The 20,809-nt window shown below is 35.0% G+C and overlaps 1 protein-coding gene across 3 annotated transcripts in view; it reads right to left on the bottom strand.

The window, feature by feature from the left end:
* Positions 1-20,809, bottom strand: part of LOC150083666 (heterogeneous nuclear ribonucleoprotein D-like) — a 44,750-nt gene that overhangs the window by 2,550 nt on the left and 21,391 nt on the right. For 2 of the 3 annotated variants that reach the window (XM_090378111.1, XM_090378113.1), the window contains exons 3-5: positions 19,159-19,286; positions 12,529-12,681; positions 8,276-8,525 (exon numbers count right to left, since the gene is read on the bottom strand). In XM_090378111.1, the coding sequence (XP_090234237.1) occupies positions 8,276-8,525; positions 12,529-12,681; positions 19,159-19,286 (531 nt within the window). The remainder of the gene's footprint in view (positions 1-8,275; positions 8,526-12,528; positions 12,682-19,158; positions 19,287-20,809) is intronic. The other variant, XM_090378112.1, reaches the window with a different exon arrangement.

The following is a 20,809-nucleotide window of genomic DNA, read 5'->3' as shown; positions in this document are numbered from 1 at the left end:
ATGGGTACTAGAACCAGGTTTCTCTCGGGTTACTGCTACCCATATGCAGTACTTTGCATTTGTCAATGTTAAACCTCAGTGGCCACTTCTCAGCCCATTTGCCCAACTTATCTAAATCCAGTGGCAGTAGCATACTGTCTTTAACAACCCTGCCAACATTTATATCATCTGCAAACTAGGACATTAAGCCTGATATACCCTCATCAATATCACTGATGAATACAGAAAACAACAATATGGCCAGCACTGAACCTGAGGCACTCCACTAATAACATTAGTCCACAAAGAGCAGTGTCCACTTATTACCAATCTGTCATCTCCCACTCAAACATCCCTTTATCCATTGTAGCAACTTGCCCTTAATGCCATACTGCTCCAATTTGTACAGCAGTATTTCATGTGCAACAGTATCAAAAGCTTTCCCAAAATCCAAGTGTATATCAATATTATTTTTTGCATCCAGTTCATTTGTGACCACATCATAGTATCCAATAAAATTGGTCAGGCAAGACCTCCCTTGAACAAACTCATGCTGTGTCTTAACTATTACTGCAGTCTTGTCTAGATGATCCTGCAATGCTTCTTTCACCAGTGATCATTATTTTCCCTGGAACACAAGGTTAAACTAACAGGTCTATAGTTACTTTGTGAATACATTTGCACACTTCCAGTCCATGGGGACCACCCCTGAGTCCAAGGACGCTCTTATAATCATGGCTGTGTTTGCTTCCTTCCTTTAATATAACTGGATAGATCCCATCCACCCCAGGTGCCTACCTTATGTTTAACTCCAACAATCTCCTCCACTTTGCTGTCAGTTATTACAAAATCACTTAGCCTACTGTTAGAGTTTGATCAACTGGCATTCCCCTCCTTGAATAACTCCTCATGTGTGAATGTAGATGCAAAATACTCATTGAGTTTATCAGCTACCTGAGCATGATCATCAATAGTCAAACCATTATGTTAAGTGGACCAATCTGCATCCCTTTCCTTCTAGAGTTTACACAAGTAAAGAAGTCTTTGTTGCTTTTCTTTACATCTTTTGCCAAATATTTCTTGTATCTGCCTTTGTTTGCCTAACATCCTTTGTGAATTGATTACAGACTAGCTTATATCTGCCACAGGCTTCTGTGTTGCCTGATAATTTATATGCATCCCATGCATTTTTCTTGTCTGCCACAAGCCTCATTAATTCACTTAGGCCTAAACCTTGAACAGTATTTCTTATTTGGAATGAAAAGCCTAGTAGCCTCCAGAATTACATCCATAAATGCTTCCCATTTAGAATTCCCTGTTGGGAACATCACCAGTTGATCCCACTGTATAGAATTTAAAAACTGAGACCATGGTAGTCACTTTTACAAAAGCAAAAGCTCTTCCCTTTACCCTTGATGTTAGCTATATCTTTACGTAAATCCCACATCAGTACACTGTGATCACTGTCACCCAGTGGTTCCTTTATCTGTAAATTCTTAATGCATGAATAATCACTGCTGATAATGAGATCAAGCATATTACTCCCTCTGGTTCCATTTCGGACATGTTGCTGTAGAAAACCGTCACCCAATAAATATTCACAAAGTCTTCTGGTGTGCAAGTGACCAACTCAAGTTCCAGTCAATATCTGGAAAGTTAAATTCCCCCATTATAAGACATTCTGATTTATGGCCCACTATTTCTCTGCACAATTACTCATTATACTCATCAGACCTATAACATACACCTACTCTCACATTTTAACCTTTCCCAGTGCTTATGTCACCACACTGACTCAACATTGCACTGTCCACCAATGTCAACAACCCGTCCTCCCTTTCTGTCTTGTCTATACTTTTTGTACACACTACTCCCCAAATTCCAATTCGGCACTGTTTATATCTGTCTGACACCACATCTCTAATATCCCAACAATATTTGGAAGAATATTTCAAAATGCACTTTAAAAGTTTAAAGTAGGTGCATGCACCAGTCAAAACACTAAATAAAAAAAAATAAAGCAAACTCAGACATGAAATGTTTCCCAAAAGTAACAGAGAATGGTCTTTTAACACTACTGTAATTTCAATATATTTTCCTAATGCACTTAACTGAATAATATTGGAAATGTTTATGCATAGGTTGGTCAAATTTTAACTAGGCACAAGAGGGAAAAAAAAAAAAAAAAAAAAACCATGTTTACTGAAGTTCTCATGGAACTCAATAAACCCCTTCAGTATGTTACAGATGGAAATGTTCTTGAAAGGTGCACTCTTTCCAAGGTTCGTTGTGTAATTTTCACTTCAATGCAAGGGGTAAAAACAGATCATAATCTACCACATTGGTCCAGGCTGTAGTTAGCAGTAAGGGGCTTGAACTCAGGTCTAATCAATGAACGTGCACTACTACATCTTGATCACTGCTCCATATGCATGAGATCCTAGGTTAATATTTGAAAGCATTTCCTACTGAGCCTCAAATCTGGCAACTTCAGGACCTGATCCATTGCTGGATCCTTTGATGTTCCAGTTGGCCACATTACAGCTATAGACAAAATACTGTATTTCTACAATGCAACTATTTTATACATCGCGCAGTATAAAATATTTGCATTGTAAACAATTACCATAAATATTCAGGTATAAGTTGAAATAAATCTTGATGTTTTCAAACTCAAAGTACAGATTAGCCTCATATACAGATCATAGTAGTTTCTACACATGTTATTGGAAAAATTTGCACTCAATTCTTCATAAATAAGGTAAGTGCAATACATAGATTATTGCATATCTATGTCATTACTAATTTTTAAAGACCTACATTGTTGTTCCACCACATCACAAGGATGACTGACTTCAGCAGCTAATTTTTCAACAGACAATGAACTTGAAAAAAATATTGATGTTAGATGCAGTTAAGAAATTTGTTGATCTGAAATTGTGAAAACATTTTAATTTAAATTGCATTTCCTAATAAACATTAAAACTATTTTTCACTGTTTATTATATAGGAATATCCTTTATTTAACCTGTATCACAATTCCTACTACTACTATACTAACTGGTGAAAGTAAACTCCACATGAAGCATAGTTGTAATAGCTGCATTAACCAATAAAACTACTGATGGCTTTTATAAAGGAGAACTTTAACTCTTCTGCAATAGTGTGGCAAGTAAATGTGTAAGTGTCTGGAATTTCCAAAAATGAACAACTGTTAATGAGAGACATTACACGAATGAATATTAGGTATTACTAAAATGCCTGTGTAAGAGCCATAATGATAGAACTCATGAGCAGGGCAGACAACAATCTGAAATCAAATAATGGAATGCTGAAGTCTTCATTACCACAAAATAATGCATTATTCTGTGGTAACAATGAAATAACAATATTATTCTGTGGTGGTGATGATTTTGATTCCACAGAATAATTATTATTTACTGAAGCTCATCATACCAGCTTTACACATTTCCTGCAAAATGCACTAGAACTCTGTTATAATGAAAGATCAGTCACAAAAATCCAGAGGCAAATCATTCAAGTAAGCTCATGACTGACCTATATCCTGGGGTACATACATATATAGATTCACACACTGATAAAACATCATCCTGACATGTATATTTTCTTGCTGACCTCTGTGTATTAGACTAATGTACTTAAACCATTTCCAGATGGCTCATCACTTGCTTTTTGTAAAAATAGAATTTCCCCGCATGCCTGAATTTGGCTTTAACCTACAACACAGACCACTAATTCTATGGTAATATAAATATGCTTACTATCAAATTGTGAATGCCTTCACAACGAGTTGCCATGATATTGCACTACTTCGAATAAGTAATGCTTCACCTAAGGAGAAGACTAGTGTTACTTATTCTCAGATAGGTACCACCACCCAGACAGCACTGTTTCAGGGCTATTTGGCCCTTCGTCAGTGAGTGGGTAGGTACCCAGGTGATGCAATGATGGCAAAAACAGTTATGAAGTATAACTCCACAATATGAGAGATGCCTGATGGTGTATGATGTATTTAGACTAAGGCGTTACTTCGAATAAGCATTACTTATTCGAAGTAGTGCAATATCATGGCAACTCGTTGTGAAGGCATTCACAATATGAGATATAACCTAAAACGATGCCACCTTAAAAATTTTCTGTTTATTCAGAAATGGCTGTGTATTATGATGCTAAGCACTTTATATACATAGTCTAAATTTGTTCGCAGCTTGAGGCTCTAGCCCTAAATGCACCTTAGGCTTACTATCAAAATAAAATGTAGAAATGACACAAAATATAGAATACTAAAATTAAGTGCTCAGTTAAATGCATATTACAGTATTATATAGGGCAATTACAGCATTTGCCACCAAATCACTCAAAACCATTTTCTTAGTGGATCTCTAATAAATGATCAAATATCTGCAGATCCATTCTAAAGTAAAAACATATTAAACTAATGTACTGCTGATTTAATAAAAAATGGTTTCCTTAAGTTGCATAATCTGAAATACCAATCTTTAAATACTGTGGCAGAAAGATGCCACTTCCTGAAATTACAAGTGTTCGGCTAAATATTCTCCAATAATATCTTAGCTTTCCATGAATTTACAGTGCCCAATATATTAATATATATTGCTTGAGTAGTAAATTTATAAAAATGGTAGTTTTTGAGTGTGCATGGTTATCCAGCTTAAAGAGAAGTGTTTTGTAATCCAAATGGTGCAGTAGCTACTACAGCTGATGCCAAAAAAAATTTCTCCCCCTCACTTCCTATTTAAAAATGGGAACCGGTGACGTGCAATCTTAGAACATGACTTTTAGCTTTAAGCACATTTCAAACTCAACGGGAGTGTTAACACGTCCATATCATAAGTGGGGTTAGCTGCCTTCATAAAATTCCTCTGTATTTCCAAAATATTACCATGTGGACAGTTTAACTACAGCTTCTGTCACTGAATGCTTGAAGCAGTTTTCAGTTTGTGGTCTTGAAGAATACATGCTACTGTGACCTCATTACTTACCAACAGTATTCCTAGCAGTCAAGCAATAGACTGCTTGTGCAGAACATTTCATACAAATGGGGTATGAATGCTTGCAATAACATAAAGGCTGTATAATACATCCTAATTGGTTGGCCACCTCAATTCATATAACTTCTTGATCAAGAAGTTTCAGAGAAATATTTGAACTTGGACAAATTTGAAGAACAATGTAAGCATGCCAGTGGAGATTCTGTGCTTCCAGTTGATCATATTCGTCATACTGAACAATTTTATTTTATTAGTTGGCAGCAATGGCAGACCTTTCCTGGCAAAATAAGCTGAAACAAAATATAATTTACACAGGATTTATTTATATAAGGGAAAAAAATTTTTTTTAAAAATAGTATAAACTATTACTATCCACATGCCACTGAATGTCTCTCGTGGCATACACCGTGTACTGTATTATGTTCTGAATAAACTTGCATAGCAGCAGAGACCAGTGCCTATTTCACCCGTAGTGTCACTTCTTGGAACTGTTTCTTCTGTGCATTTTATTTCCGTAGGTTAGGATATTGTCCATCCTAAACCATTCAAACTTCTAAAATGACACATTAATTACAGCATCCTATATAAGTAATCATTAATTTAAATTCATGCAACCCAAACGTGTCAATTTATAACTAAAACTTGATTCCAAATGACACAGCACTAGTCACACAACACTACAAGTGTTTTGCTCACAAAGGCAACAACATCTTCCCAGATACAAAACAGATGTTCGTAATTGAAAACTCACCACACTAGGATTTTTATCCTTCAGACTACTTAAAAGAAGTCAATATCCGAAATAATCTGAAACATGAAGAGTTGAAAAGGCTACTTCTAACATTTATTGCCAATGTTGATTAAAATGTCTTTTGAATGACCTGTCACTAAACACTAAACAGATCATTTTCCTAAATGAAATCAATGCAAAATAACTTTACTGGACGCCACTTGTATTTATGAACAAAATGTTGAATTACAGGCATACCTCGATTAACGAATAGGATGCATTCCACGAAATTACTTCGTTAAGTGAAACTTCGTTTTCAGAGGTAAAAATACTATGGCCAGAATAGGGATAGGTTGCTACGTAAAGAAAATGAAAAGCTTTTTTCCGAACAAAGAAAAGTTTAATTAAATAAACAGTCAACTTACATACAAAGTGAAATCACATTTTAAAATATGAGGTTAAAGTTGATTGTTTACGCTTTTTTCTCTCTTTCATTTAACAATTGCCTATATGGAGTTATTGCATTAAACACTGATCGCTTAACTATAACACCTCTTCCTAAATCAGGATCATTTTCACTAAAAAAATTTAAAACATTTTCAATGTCATTTAAGCACCTTTTTAAATCTTTGGTTGTTAACACTTTTTCGGCAGGAACTTCTTTAACTTCACCTTCATTATCTTTGTCTTCGTTGCTAACAAGGTTTTCTAAATCTTCCACTGAAAAACCATCATCTTCTGCATTCAATAAATTTCTAACATCCTCTTCATCGACATTTTCGAAACCTATTGATTGAGCCATCTGGATAACTTCATTTATAATTTCTTGGATGTTATTTTCTTCTTCTAGTACAACTTCTGGCCATATTTTGCGCCAAACTCCATTTAAGCATTTCTTAGTGACTTCTTTCCAAGAACTATCAATGTTTTCAATTGCGTTTTTAATGGTGTAGTTTTTCCAAAAAGTTTTAACTGTCATTTCCTCTTTATCCTCTAGGTTCAGTTAAATTGCTTAAAATTCGACGCAGATAATAAGCTTTAAATGGTTATTACTCCCTGATCCAATGGTTGAATCAGGGAAGTTGTGTTTGCTGGAAGAAACACAACTTTGACAGGAATGCGCGTGTTAAGATCAGTAGGATGTCCTGGAGCATTGTCTAACAACAAAAGAGTTTTTTCTTCAAAGTTGTTTTTTTGACAATACCGTTTTACTCCAGGACAAAAGTGGTTAACAAACCAATCAGTAAATAACTCCTTGGTAACCCACGCTTTTCTATTTGCTTTCCATATTACAGGTAAATTCATTTTTATGTTACCTTTTAACGCCCTCGGATTTTCTGAATGGTAAACTAATAACAATTTTAATTTATAATCGCCAGAAGCATTTGATCCAAAGAGTAACGTTAAACGGTCTTTGGCTGCTTTGAACCCAGCAGCTGATTTTTCTTCAATAGAAATGAAGCTTTTTGTTGGTAGCAGTTTCCAGAACAAACCGCTTTCGTCAACATTGAACACCAAATTTGGTGGAAAATTTTCACGTTCAATTATTTCCTTTAGTTTTTCTGGAAACTTATTTGCAGCTTCTCCTGTTAATTTTACACTATGAATCCTGGCCCGTTTTTTAAATTTCTCAAACCAACCACGAGAAGCCCCAAAGGTTTCCGTAATTTCTTCAGTTTGTTTAGATTTCAGGTGATTAAACAAAAATAATGCTTTTTCTTGAATCACCATTTGACTTAAAGGCATATGACGTTGTGATATATCATCTATCCACAAACTTAACATTTTCTCCATTTTTTCTAAAATTGGATTCCTTAAGCGAGTTAATTTTGCCGCTGTAACATCTGTACAATTCTGAGCAGACTGTTTTATGTTTTCTGATTGACTTAGTATGGTTGTTAAAGTTGATTGCGCTAATCCTAAAGAATGTGCCACATCGGATTTTCTTTCGCCGCTTTCAACACGTCGTACGATATTTAGTTTAGTTTCCAAAGAAATTGCTTTTCTTTTCTTTGATTCTGACATTAACTAACTAAAACAAAAATATTTCTATTAAAATTTACAAAATCTACATTATGTAATGCCACAAAGAACCTACGTCGATTATTGCAATGCGCCACACTGAAACAACGTCAATCATGTAAACAACAACTAAATTATGCGATTGACGCGCAAAACTGTTATAACAGACACGCCCGCAGCTCGGGAATATGTAACTAGTCGCCGTCAGTCACCAATCGAATGATTGTCGGGCGTTGGTCTTAAATTGGAATTTTTTTTTATGTTAAATGGGGCTTGAAATTGCGGACTTCGTTATCAGAGGTAACGCTAACCGAGGTATGCCTGTATTTTTATGCAGATGGACACATCATAGCAAGCTTGTTTACAAAGTACACACATTCACATCCACCAAGAAAAATTAATGGCATATGGAACTAGAACTTTAACAATTAATTACACAGAATTAGGAACATCCCATCCAATTAAATATGTAGAATTACATAGAAAAACAATTTTTATTTAAACTATTTACCATAACTGCCACCTCCACCTCCACCACGTCCTCTACCTCGTGGGGCACCCCATCCACCAGCCATACCACCACGCATTGCACGGGGATCTGGTTTGGTAGTTGCTTTCTTGATGTCACAGTCTTTATTTCCAATTTTCTGCCTTGGTTGTTTACAAACTTCAGTCACCGCATCTTCGGCTTCAAAAGTAACAAAACAAAACTGTCTCCTCTGGTTCTTTACTTTGTCAAATGGAAGTTCAATGGCTTCAACCTAAAAAGATGCAAAATGAAGGGGACATTTCTTTCACACTTCTTCAAAATTTTGTTGGCAAAATTCTAATTTCTTATTACAATGAAATACAACAGTATTATTAACCAGTACAATATGGTTTTAAAAATTAGCTTACCTAGTATAAATGTTGAACCAAAACTTTATTCATAAAAATGAACCCATTGACTCAACAACTGCATTTCTAACATGGATAGATATCCTCAACACTGCTTTGAAAAATTGTTAACATTCCAAGCAGAACTTGGAATAATTTGTTACATTTCAAACTTCCTTGTGCACTCATTAGTTCCTTAACCATGGACCACAATGTATCAATTCTTTCTCCTTTCATAATAGCATCCGACAGGTTCCCAAATGAAACTGAAAACATCTGTTTCTTTAACAGAAGAAGTGCTGGAAACTTGTCCACAAAATTTCACATCTTGAAAATTATTCACTGCCAATTGATATAATTTGTGCTGCCTCAGATATGCACGAAAAACAATGTGCATGCCACATTGTTTTTCAATAGGAACTTTGGCACCATGTAGAGAAGATTACTTCCTCAATGAGCAAAAGAACAGAAATCTTTTGTTTTAGATTCTTCATGACTCTGATATTAGAACCAAGTCAGAATCATCCTCCAAAATGGAAAATATGAAAGCCTACTATGAATTTTCACATAATATTCAACACATCTGGGATTAATGGCCTCAGTACATGGACATGAGGTACACTTGAATGAAATGATGTTAAGCTTATCGAACACTGGCATAGCATTTAAAAGAAACAACTGCTTTATTCAAAGACTTTTTTCAAAAGTGAGGATAACATGCCTAGAATTAGCTCATTTGCCTGTTCAAGAACTGCTTTTTCCAGAAGTGCACAATTAAGAAGTTCTTGAGTTTATCAATTTGCCCTCTTGCAAAACTTTTGGATTAAGAAATGGATTTGAAGCATGAGTTAGTTCCACTCACTAGTGATTACTTGTACTTTTCAATTTTGTAACTACGAAAAGTGCTCATACTACTTTTCTCACTTCTAGCCTCTTCGTTAAACAAAAGCCTATTATCTCTAAGTGCTGAAATCCTCTTACCGTCACTCCAATTCTACTTGCCGTAACAGGCTTATTATATAACACCAAGTTCCAGACAGTTTTCTGAAGGAATCAACATGCTTTCAGCTTGGTCAGAATATGTTCGGTATTGTACCTTGTAGTCTTCCAATGCTGATACTGAGCACAAGCTGTTATCGATTTAATTATATATATTAATTAAAAAAGCTCACCAATGGGATATAGCTTGGAATCGATTACTGTAATCAATATCTGCATTGGAACGAATTACCAAAAAACAATGTGTCCAAGGTTTCACATTATATTTTCATGATGCAATGGCATCTCTGGAACGGATTAATATTGTAAAGTGGGGTATACTGTATTGTAAAGCTACAAACGTTCATTTGAAATGTGGTATGTATGAATGTTTAACATTAATTTTTTTCAATTTTGTTGGTACTTGATACTTGAAAGTGAAAAAAAAAAAAAAAAACTTGTAAAGCAGGAACTGCCTGTATAACCATATTAAACTTTTATCCACTCAATAACTGATTCTTCATCTAAAATTTGAAAACCTTCATTCTGTCTTAAATCATATGATTCATTAGTATTGTTACTAAAAACTTCTTTATCTTTTCTGAAAAAATTTTTGTGATGAGCCTTTGATCAATGTTCACAATATTGAAATGTCAAATTCAATCCAATACTGTCCCATATGATTCCAAAATGACAACGAATCAATTTATAAAAAATAAATACCACTTTTCAAACCATGCTCGTAGCTACAGTTTAGTGTAACCCCCCCCCTGCTTTACAATATTAATCCGTTCCTGAGACACTATCATATGTGAGAATACTTAACTAAACTAGTTATCTCTCTAAAAGGTCATTTTTACATTGAAAATTGTTTTAGTTACCAATTCAAATCATTAAAATGCAGTACACTTTCATTGCTATGTTCTCTTATAAGAATCAATTTTGAATGCCTTTGTGATATTTTTCTAAAGCACATTTCTGGAGGTCACTACCACAAAACAATATGCACTTTCTGGTTTATTGGGCTTTTCTGTTAGTACAAGCAATTATAAAAAGGTAGTAAACTCGATGTTATTGCATTTGGGAGAATACTGATAGTTGGAATTGTGCAGTTTTTATGTTATTATGGTGAAATGCATTTCCCCTTTACTGAAATCTTCGATCATATCAACAAATAAAATCTTGCATGGCTTTGTCTTGTGGAGGCTCTGCTTGTCTATGCAGATCAAGAAGACATTCTTGCTGACAATGTAATGTTGTGCAATTTACATTCTGCCATTTGTAGAAAGATCAATGATGCAAAGGAACGAACTTCTTTACTTTTCTTTTACAATAAACCATATGAATATATGTATGTATAATTTTTTATGTTAAATATATATTGTTCAAAATCTCAATTTTTTCTCGTTTTGCAGATTACCCAGGGAAATTAACTTCCTGACCGTTAATCACGAATCTGCTGTAGTTTTATTTTTTTGTGAACAGAAAAAAAGATAGAGAACAGTTCTGCAAAACAAAGAAACTGTTACCTACTATATTGCAATGGTGAGACAGAGAAGGGTTAAATCAACTAAAAATGCTGTCTAGATTTATAATGGAAACTCAAACTCAGACCGTTGGCAGTTATGTAATGCAGTGTAATGAGTAAAAACTACACAAACATTCATTCACTTAATGATTTATGAAATCAGCAGTTCTAAAGATTTCATAGGCATGGCAACAGTCATAGCTAATGCTGAGAATATAAACCAAGATACACATGAATTTTTAATATCTGGCATAATCTACGGCAGTGTTTCCCGAACTGAGGTCTACAGACTAGTTCCATGGGGTCCACGAAATGGCAGTTGACCATTAATATATATATATACACACACACACACATGAATATTATAAATAGGGGTCCATAAACATTTGATCTTTGAAAGGGTCAGTAGTTTGGGAACCACTGATCTAGGTCTGTGTTTTGAAAAGTTGCTGGCCTCGAATTACCTCTGAAAATGACAATTTCTTAGATTTTCCAAGTCATCCAATCGTTTGCTTTATGGGGCATCAGCATCTCAGGTGTTCAGACTAAGTTTGATGTTTTGCAAGCTGAAAAATCCCACTATCTCTGCCTGAAATAAGCTATTCATAGTCATGATTTGAAGAGGTCTTTAAGAATTCCTCCAATATGTGTTGGAATTCTAACTCAGACCTCTCCAAATTTAAAAAGGGGTGAAATGACAATCATTAAGATAAAAATAAGAGAAGCTTAGCTTAGAAAGTGCCCATACTTCTTTTTTGCATTTATTTTGTTTGTGCATTAGCAAAACAAAAATGTACAATGAATCATCAGATAAATTGTCTTAAAAACAAAAAAAAAAAAAAAAAAACAATTTGATACTTGTCCAAAAACAGGCTTGTGGGGGGGGGGGATCACTTTGATCCTTCTATCATTTATAATATTGTATACTGGTAAAAATGGTAGCCAACTCCGACAATGAACCAGACCAGTTGGGTGAATTTAAATGTTAATTTGTTCTTATTTTAGTTTGGTTGCCCAATATTAAGAGTGAAATTTCAAAATTCTTATCAGAATTTTAAAGAAATTTGATGTTACTCTTCTTTGATGCAATATTATGTTCTACATCTATTTATTTATTGCTTAATCTAGTTTCACCAACTTTTGGATCTGAATTACAGATTTAAGTCAGAATCAGACAACAATCTCCTCTGATTTTAAAATATATCTATGTGGCTACCAATTATAAACTGTATCTACAATTACCCAAGAACACACAAGAGATCACAGCACTTAACATAGTTTGAAACAACACTGTAAAATGCAAGTCTGTGTGTGTACACACACACACAACATATATATACATACTCTGAAAAAGGTTATTAAGTGTTCTGTTTTATACTTACTTTCCCAAATCTTTCAAAATAAGATTTGATATCATTTTCTGACATATCTGATTCAATTCCTCCGACAAAGATTTTTTTAATACCAGGCCTAGCTTTTGCACGTTTTGGATCAATCTGCTTTCCCTTTACTGTATGTGGAACATTCTGAAGTACCTACCCAAATAAGAGGGAAGAATAATGAAATTTATCTGTCTCATTTTTAATTATAAATTACCAAAATAATGCTGAAATGGAATTAACGATTATTAAAAGTTAGCAAAAACAATTTTTTGGTGCTTGCAAATGTATAGTGCCCACTATTTGCACAAACATATCAATAACTAACAGCCCAAACAGTAGCAATAACTAACAGAATTTCTTATTTTAAAAACATCATTTAGCCATTCCAACTTTCATTAAAATCAGACAAAAATATGCCAGTTTATTTCTCCTCACACATATCTAGTGCCATTTACATATATTAAGACTGAATAAACCAGATGGAAAATCATAGTTTCATTTAACTATAAAAAAAAAAATATTTTAAGACCTTCAATATAATCACCAACCATCCAGTCAGGATGGAAGAATAATTTGAGGCTTAAGGTAGTTAAAAATAAGTTAAGATTGTGAATATGGGATTAAAATATGCTCAAGGAAGTAGAAGTACACAACTTCGTCCCTGGTTGTCATTGAAGAATTAATTTAAACTTTAAAATATGAGACCAGTGAAGCCAAAAGTCATGAACGACCAACTTTCGTATTAATGTCATCAGTTGGCAATGCTAAAAGGAAAGGGATTGCGTGTTTTTAAAGACTTCTATGTTCCCCCATGATGCACTTTTGTGACATGTGGGAATCTTAGGTGTGTGAGATTCCAGACCAAGGAGAGGTTGGTGGGTAGTTTTGTGTTTATAACGTTGAGTTTGGTATTATGACGGCACCATTCTATAATAAGGGCTTTGTATTGAAAGATTTTGGCCGAGTCAACTAGAGGGGGTTATGCTTATAAGCATGTATGTGTTGTGCGAGTTCAGTACTGGATTGACCAGTCCTGAATAAATGGTAATATGCTCGTGTGTTGAAAGTTTTTGAGGAACCATATTTTGTGGTAGTACTCCTGATATAGCATGCGTTACAACCTTGTTGACAATTAATTAAACATACAATATTGTTCATGTTGTTTATTGAGTATTTGTGTGCTTCTTTATAAACAGAGTTCCTAGCTTATTGTATGAAGAAAATATAAGTGGGATGTCAGTGCCTGCAAACACTTGGCGGAACTGTCTAGCGAGATTGCTGTGACAGGGAACGATAATGCTCGTGTTCTGTTTAATCAAGCTATTGGTATTATTCTTTGCAACGGAAATTATATGTTGGATTAATTGAAGTGGATATTTCCTGGTTGTGAATTTTTCTGTGAGATATTGTAATCCGGTGGATAAATCATCTTGTGAAGAGCTGAACTTGATAGCATTATGGATTTGATTATAAAGGATGGCTTTTTTGTACTAAGTGGGTGGTGTGAATCGAAATGTAGATATTTTCCTGTGTGCGCGCGAATTTTTCTCGTAAATCCTGGTTCCTAGTTTGGTGCCTATTTTGTATATTGAGATTAAGAAAGTTGATTTTGTTGTCGATTTCTGTTTCAAGCGTGTATTTTAATCTGTCATGTATCGTGTTGAATTTAAGCACCCACGCATTATCCTTCCCTATCACAGCAGTCTCACTAGACAGTTCCACCAAGTGTTTGCAGGCACTGACATCGCACTTATATTTTCTTCATACAATCAGTTAGGAACTCTGTTTAATACATATAAAGAAACACAAATGCTCAATAAATATGAACAATATTGTATATTTAATTAATTGTCAACAAGGTTTAACGTATGCTATATCAGGAGCGCTACCACAAAATACGATTCCTCAAAAACTTCCAACACATGAGCATATTACCATTATAACAGCTTCAGGACTGGTCAAATCCAGTACTGAACTCGCACAACACGTACATTCTCATAACCATAACCCCCTAGTTGACTTGGCCATCACAATAGTAAAATTAAAATCCAGTTACAAAATCTTTTAATACAAAGCTCTTATTATAGAATGGTGTCTTCATAATACCAAACTCAACATCGTAAACACAAAACTACCCACAAACCTCTCCTTGGTCTGGAATCTCACACACCTAAGATTCCCACATTTCACAAAGTGCATCATGGGGAACACAGAAGTCTTTTAAAACACGCAATCCCTTTCCTTTTAGCATTGCCAACTGATGACGTTAATACGAAAGTCAGTCGTTCGTGACTTTTGGCTTCACCGGTCTCATTTCAAAGTCTAAATTAATTCTTCAATGACAACCAGGGACGAAGTTGTGCACTTCTGCTTCCTTGAGCATATTTTAATCCCTTATTCACAATCTTAACTTATTTTAAATTACCTTAAGCCTCAAATTATTATTCCGCCCTAACTTCATGTAACGCAGCAGATTTATCTAAGGTGAGTACCGCTCATTAAGCTTTATGCTATTCAAACTTTGAGTCAATTTCGAACGGTATATTAAGACATTCTATAATTTATCTAAGATTCATAAACACTATTTAATGACACTGTTGGCAAGCAGGATGTCCACTTGAAGTGGGAACTACTTGCCCAAAATGGAACCCAACTTTGGAAAGAGGTAAAAATCAAGTCATATCATGGAAGCCCAGCAGCTGCTCAATCCTTATTTCCACTGTGCCAAAAGTCCTTCAGTGGTGCTTATTAGAAGTAGGGCTCACAATACTGGTCAAAATCTTAATACCGATATTTAAAAAAAAAAAAAAAAAAAAAAAAAAACATTTTTCATAATAAATTTTGATAATTAGGTGCAATAAAATAAGATAAAAAAAAAAACAAGTAATTACTTGAATTCACGTTTTAAATCAAACTTTTATTACAATAATAAATATCCTAGCAAAAATTATTAAACAGTTATTCTAAAAACAAGAAAATAAGCACCCGTACTACAGCTCTAAACACTAAACTAATTCAATCTTAATCACTTCCTCATATTTCTCTTAATTACCAATATCAGTTATCTTCACAACAGCAATCCACAAGTCGCTAACTTAATGCTAATAATTCCATGTAATCTTTAAATTTAGCAATATCAATTTTCTTGACAACTTCAACCAATAAACCAACCCAATACTAAACATTTCCTTATTTCTTGTGTTTCTTCAACCTTACTCTAAAATAATCTCCCACTTTATCTAAGTACCATTTCCAAAATGGAGTTCAAAGGACTTTCCATCCTTCTCCTTCATGGCAGGATTCCTTTGTGCCGGTTCCTTCCACGGAGTGCAGTGATCTCTCTCTCTCTCTTCGTAGTTGAACTCTGCATCTCTGCTGTATAGCTCTTCCAGTACTGTCTTATTTCAGGATTTCGAGATCAGTTAAAAGGTTCACCTCCACCGTCTACCCCGCCATTCTCTATGGTGCAGAAATATGGGCCTCTGCTGCACATACAAACCTCAAGCGGGTGTACACCACTGAATACTGGTTACTGAAATGGGCCAATAACAAGCTTCGTCTACCTCCCGCTACCACAACCACCATGATGGCACAAGCACTTGACATCCCAAGGTTGAAGTTCCTGATCGTGGAAAAGAGGCTGGTCTTCACAGCCAAACTCATCCCAGGCCAGATATCATCTCCAAATATTTGGAACACTTGCTCTTGGAGGATTCCACAGCCAAGCCTGAGGTCGGTACCAGCACTCGTGGCTCACCACAACAGGCTTGTACTCACTGAGAGATTTCTTCCCAAGCAGATGCTCACTGCCCTCAACCGTGTGGACGCCGACATCGACAGCATAATAATAAGTAACAAGAAGGACAGACAACTTTATCAAAGCCCTTGAACCCTGATATATTGCCAAGTTGTATTTATTTCTGTATTTGTGTCTAGCTCTGCGTTTTTATGCTGTATTTGTGTTTATTTTGCATTTGTGATCGGTATTTTGTAGCCTTTTTGTATGTGTTCGCTGTATTTTGTAGCCATTTGTATTTGTATGCCGTACTTATCTTATCTATATGTGAACCCCTGGTGCTTGTCGCCGTGATGGGATATTGTGTTGTAACTCTACTTCACAATAAAGATTTATTTATTTAATAATGAAGGAAATTACCACACAGCAGTAGTAGAAGGCAGGGCACTATCTGACTGGCTTGTTATTCAACTTCTGGATTACCACTGGAACTCTGCAACCCCTCTGAACAACAACCACAAACCCCTCTTTTGGTGTGAGCACCTTATTTCCTTCTCATTTATTTTGCATTTTCGAAATGCATTTCATAAAGGTTTTTAAAAAAAGCAATTTTATTTCTTCTGTCCATCTTGTACAAACAAACACTTGACATGCCTATGCATCCTCACTGCTTCACACATACAATGGTAATTAATCCAAAAATAATTGTTTATATTATCATAAAGTAGCTCCAAACTACTGTTTACAATGCCAATAAAAAATAAACAGTTTTTTGCTAGTTACTGACATTTGTTAGGTGACAGAAGGCTGGTATTGAATAGAGAAATTATCTTCTTTACTTCAAAAAGTTTTGGAACCTTTGGTACTGATGTTTGAAGGAAAAAAAAAAAAAAAAAAAATTTACTTTCAGTGTGTATATCATACAAGGTATGACCAATTTACCTATACACACTGACCTGTGCTTAAAATACACATACTGTAGTTATGCACATTCTTCCAGCTGTTCTGAACTTGCTTTAAAATTACCCAAATTCAAATTTTAACAAAATCCTTTGCTTTTGCCTTTATCTCAATGGAATTTTTTTGTCACATACCTGCTTAAACCACTTTAATACACAATTATCAACTTCAAGAAGATTGGAACCTCTGAGCTGTTTCCTTTGTGCATTCTGTAAATTCCATGATCCCATTATCTTTATTTCTTTTTCAGATGAGTGGACAGTGTGGTCAGCAGAATTCCATGTATACTTTAGCAATGCCCCTTTATTCCTTTCTACTTTAGTTATCACTTCAACTTCTTTTGGCAAGTGTTAGGCATGGTACTGCATTTAGACATATTTAGCAGTAGCAAATTCAACTCCAAAGTATACTGTTGTAACGATCACTAAAGCAATAGACAGCATTATCATAACAATATTCTCCCAAGTTGACTTGATATGTCAAATTATCCAAGCTCCACTGTAGCTTCCTTATTCATTCTTGCAATAGCCATAAACACCTTTATCAAGTCACCACTGAGGTGACTACCTAGTCTCCATCAAGTGTTTAATGAGGGTGTTTGAGTGATCGGCATTCTCTCAGTCAAGGTGGCTTGGAAGAGGGTGTGAATATCACTGAATTTTGACAAAGATATCTCCAAAACTCAGCCTTGTCACAGATGTAGGAGAGCCTTCCAAACCCTTTAGAATAAAGAAGAGTAAAATTTTTCCAGTAGGCTACTTGTTTGTAACAAATTATCAGGTACTGCAGTGTGGGACCTGATATATTTTTTGTTCTCCGTCTCATTGCATGGAATCTGGGGTCAACATCTAAATTTTCTAGTAGAGACCTTGTTGGGGTCCGAGAAGAAATATATTATCAAAATTCATAGGTTTTATTTTTTTTTTGTGCTCCACCAAAGTACAAAGGGACACTCATTACCTAATAAGCAATAAATGTCCAGGAGTGGAATGCAGGGCCATCCAAGCACCACACCTCTGCCAGCACATCATACCAACATGATCCGACTCCCGCAAGCAAATCCACCAGCTGAACGAACCTGGGCAAGCCACTTTAGGACTCCCCATCTTGTTGAAGCAAGGGCTAAATAGGCATGTTGATTTGAGACCCCTCAACCACCAGGATCCCATGTCCAAGTTTCCACAAGTTAGAACACACAGCAAACATGCCAGATTCATATGGTCCTGGCACAGAGCCTAAAATGTGAGTTGAATCCAACTGATGTTATTCTGGAAGATAGCAGTATCACTGAGAGGTTCCCTCAGCACATACAGAGGTATGTGGTGAGGAGACCTCTCACTCCCATTCCTTGGTTATTCAACAGTCATGCCAAAGAACAGAAGTGAAATTATATATAAGGGTATAACTGCTAAATACAGATACTGTATTTAGCAGTTATACCCTTACGAAACACCAATTTCCAAGTGACAACCAATTATTCAAAAACTATATGTGCAGAAAGCTACAGAACTTATATAATTTTATAAATTCCAAATTATCCAAACTACACATGGAATATGCATACCATGAAAGAATAATCAACTCATGAAAATCATAAATACTCCATACCATGAATAGTTCCACAAAGTTTAAGTAAGGGATGTGATCTCTAGCTGCTACAGAGCCCTGATACTGAGAAAAAATTCGTGCCATCAGGAAATAAATCCCATAGCTCTTTGAGGAATGAATCTAGCCCGTGAAGGGTTCTTGAACTATGAGGAAACTAGCAGTGCTGTCTTTTCATTTTTTAACTTTTCTCAACCAATCATACCTTATTTGAAGTACATTATATTATAAAAAAAATTGTGGATCGATCAATTACACTATGGGACAGTTGAAGATGTTCTCCATCAACAGGATTTACTTTTTTTAAAAAATGTATTAAAAACACTCACCCCTTCAACTGCTTCTTGGGATGCAAATGTCACAAAACCAAACCCTCTTGACTTTCCAGTATTTGGATCAGTTTTAATATTAACATCTGTCACTTCACCGTACTTTGAGAAGTACTCCTTTAAGTCCTCTGGAAAAAATAATTTTTCTCTGTAAGGTATTTTAATAACTCCAATGTAAATGAAATGTTAAAACTATAATAGTATAGTTTAATATTATAATAAAACTATAGAGACAAAAAAAAAAATAAATGGAATTTAATTTTTTGTCTCTACTCCCCCCCCTCATTGTGTCTGATAATAGAGAGACCAGGTTTTTTGGTCAATGCCATATGCTCAGCATGTCATATCAAGGTTACTATCCTTAGTAAACCTCTCTGGGTGTCTAATTAATAGATATCCCTTAAAAAATGAACCAACTCAAATACAGACATTACAATGAATCTCACAGAGCCAAAAATATTACTGGACAAGATGGGGTTTTTATAAATAAAAGTTTTAGGTAAATGACCCTGATATTAGGGACTCAAGTTGCTGCACTTCTTGGGCTAATGTTACAAGAGCAGTTCCTTGGGGTTGTGCTGGGCCACTTATTGTTCTCAATATTTATTAACAATGCCAAGAAAGATATCAAGCTTGATATTGAGGTCTGTAGATGATACAAAGGTTGGCAGAGTGGTTAATGACAGAGATCAAGGCATACTACTGAACAAGACCTAGAAAAATTATGTAGATCAACTAAAGTGGCAATTACAGTTTAACATTGTTAAATGAAATGTACTGCATAAGATAGCAATAATCCCAGAATAATGTATCACACAACATACCACTCAAATTAGTGTGGAACAAAAAAGACCTATAGGTAATATACAGTATAAAATTCTCGGAGCAGTGCAGACAGGCTGCCGATGGCTCATGTTAATGATATACAGTAAAACTTCAGTTATCCGGTGCTCAATTATCCATAGGGTAAGATTAACATGGTCCTCTATATGCATGTAGTTTTATTATTAACAAACACAAAGATTAATTTTCTGTGCAAGTGGATTCATACAGTACATACAGGAAATCACTTCAGATGTTTTTACTGAATACCTACAAAAATCAAGACATTTGACCTAACAGTCAAGTGTCATGAAACACCTGCTGCATTTCTAACGCCAAATAACATACAAAATAAACATTGCAAAAGCTTGTTCCCATGCTTGCTGTGTGTTGTACATCACATTTATCTTGCATTTCAACCCTTAAAAATGTAAGGTAAACGAAACAGTTGTTTTAACAGTGGAAAATAAACTGGAAATTATTAAAAAGACATGAAAAAGGTGAGTGTTTCAAAGCTTGGAACTGGCCCAGCAAACTGCATGAGACATCATTAAAAACCAGCCCAATATAAAATTGTTTTTAAATGTGACCCATTTGCTTGTGCTTCACAAAGAAAAATCACTCAAAGGTGCTACAAATGAAAAAAGTAATGATAAAGTGGTTTTTCACAACAAAGCTGAAGGAACTCCAATATCTGGACCAATGATTTTAAGCGAGGAAAAATATTTTTTTGACAAATTAGAAACCTGGAACACCTACATTTCATCTGGTTGGTTGAAACAATTTAAAGACACGCATGGTATAACAGGATAACATTTTTATGCTGAGC

This window comes from Mastigoproctus giganteus, chromosome 7 (assembly GCF_048544385.1).
Source record: "Mastigoproctus giganteus isolate SK-2022 chromosome 7, ASM4854438v1, whole genome shotgun sequence".
NCBI lineage: Eukaryota > Metazoa > Arthropoda > Arachnida > Uropygi > Thelyphonidae > Mastigoproctus > Mastigoproctus giganteus.
Note: the sequence above shows the minus strand (reverse complement) of the source record. Positions and strands in the feature narration are given on the sequence as shown.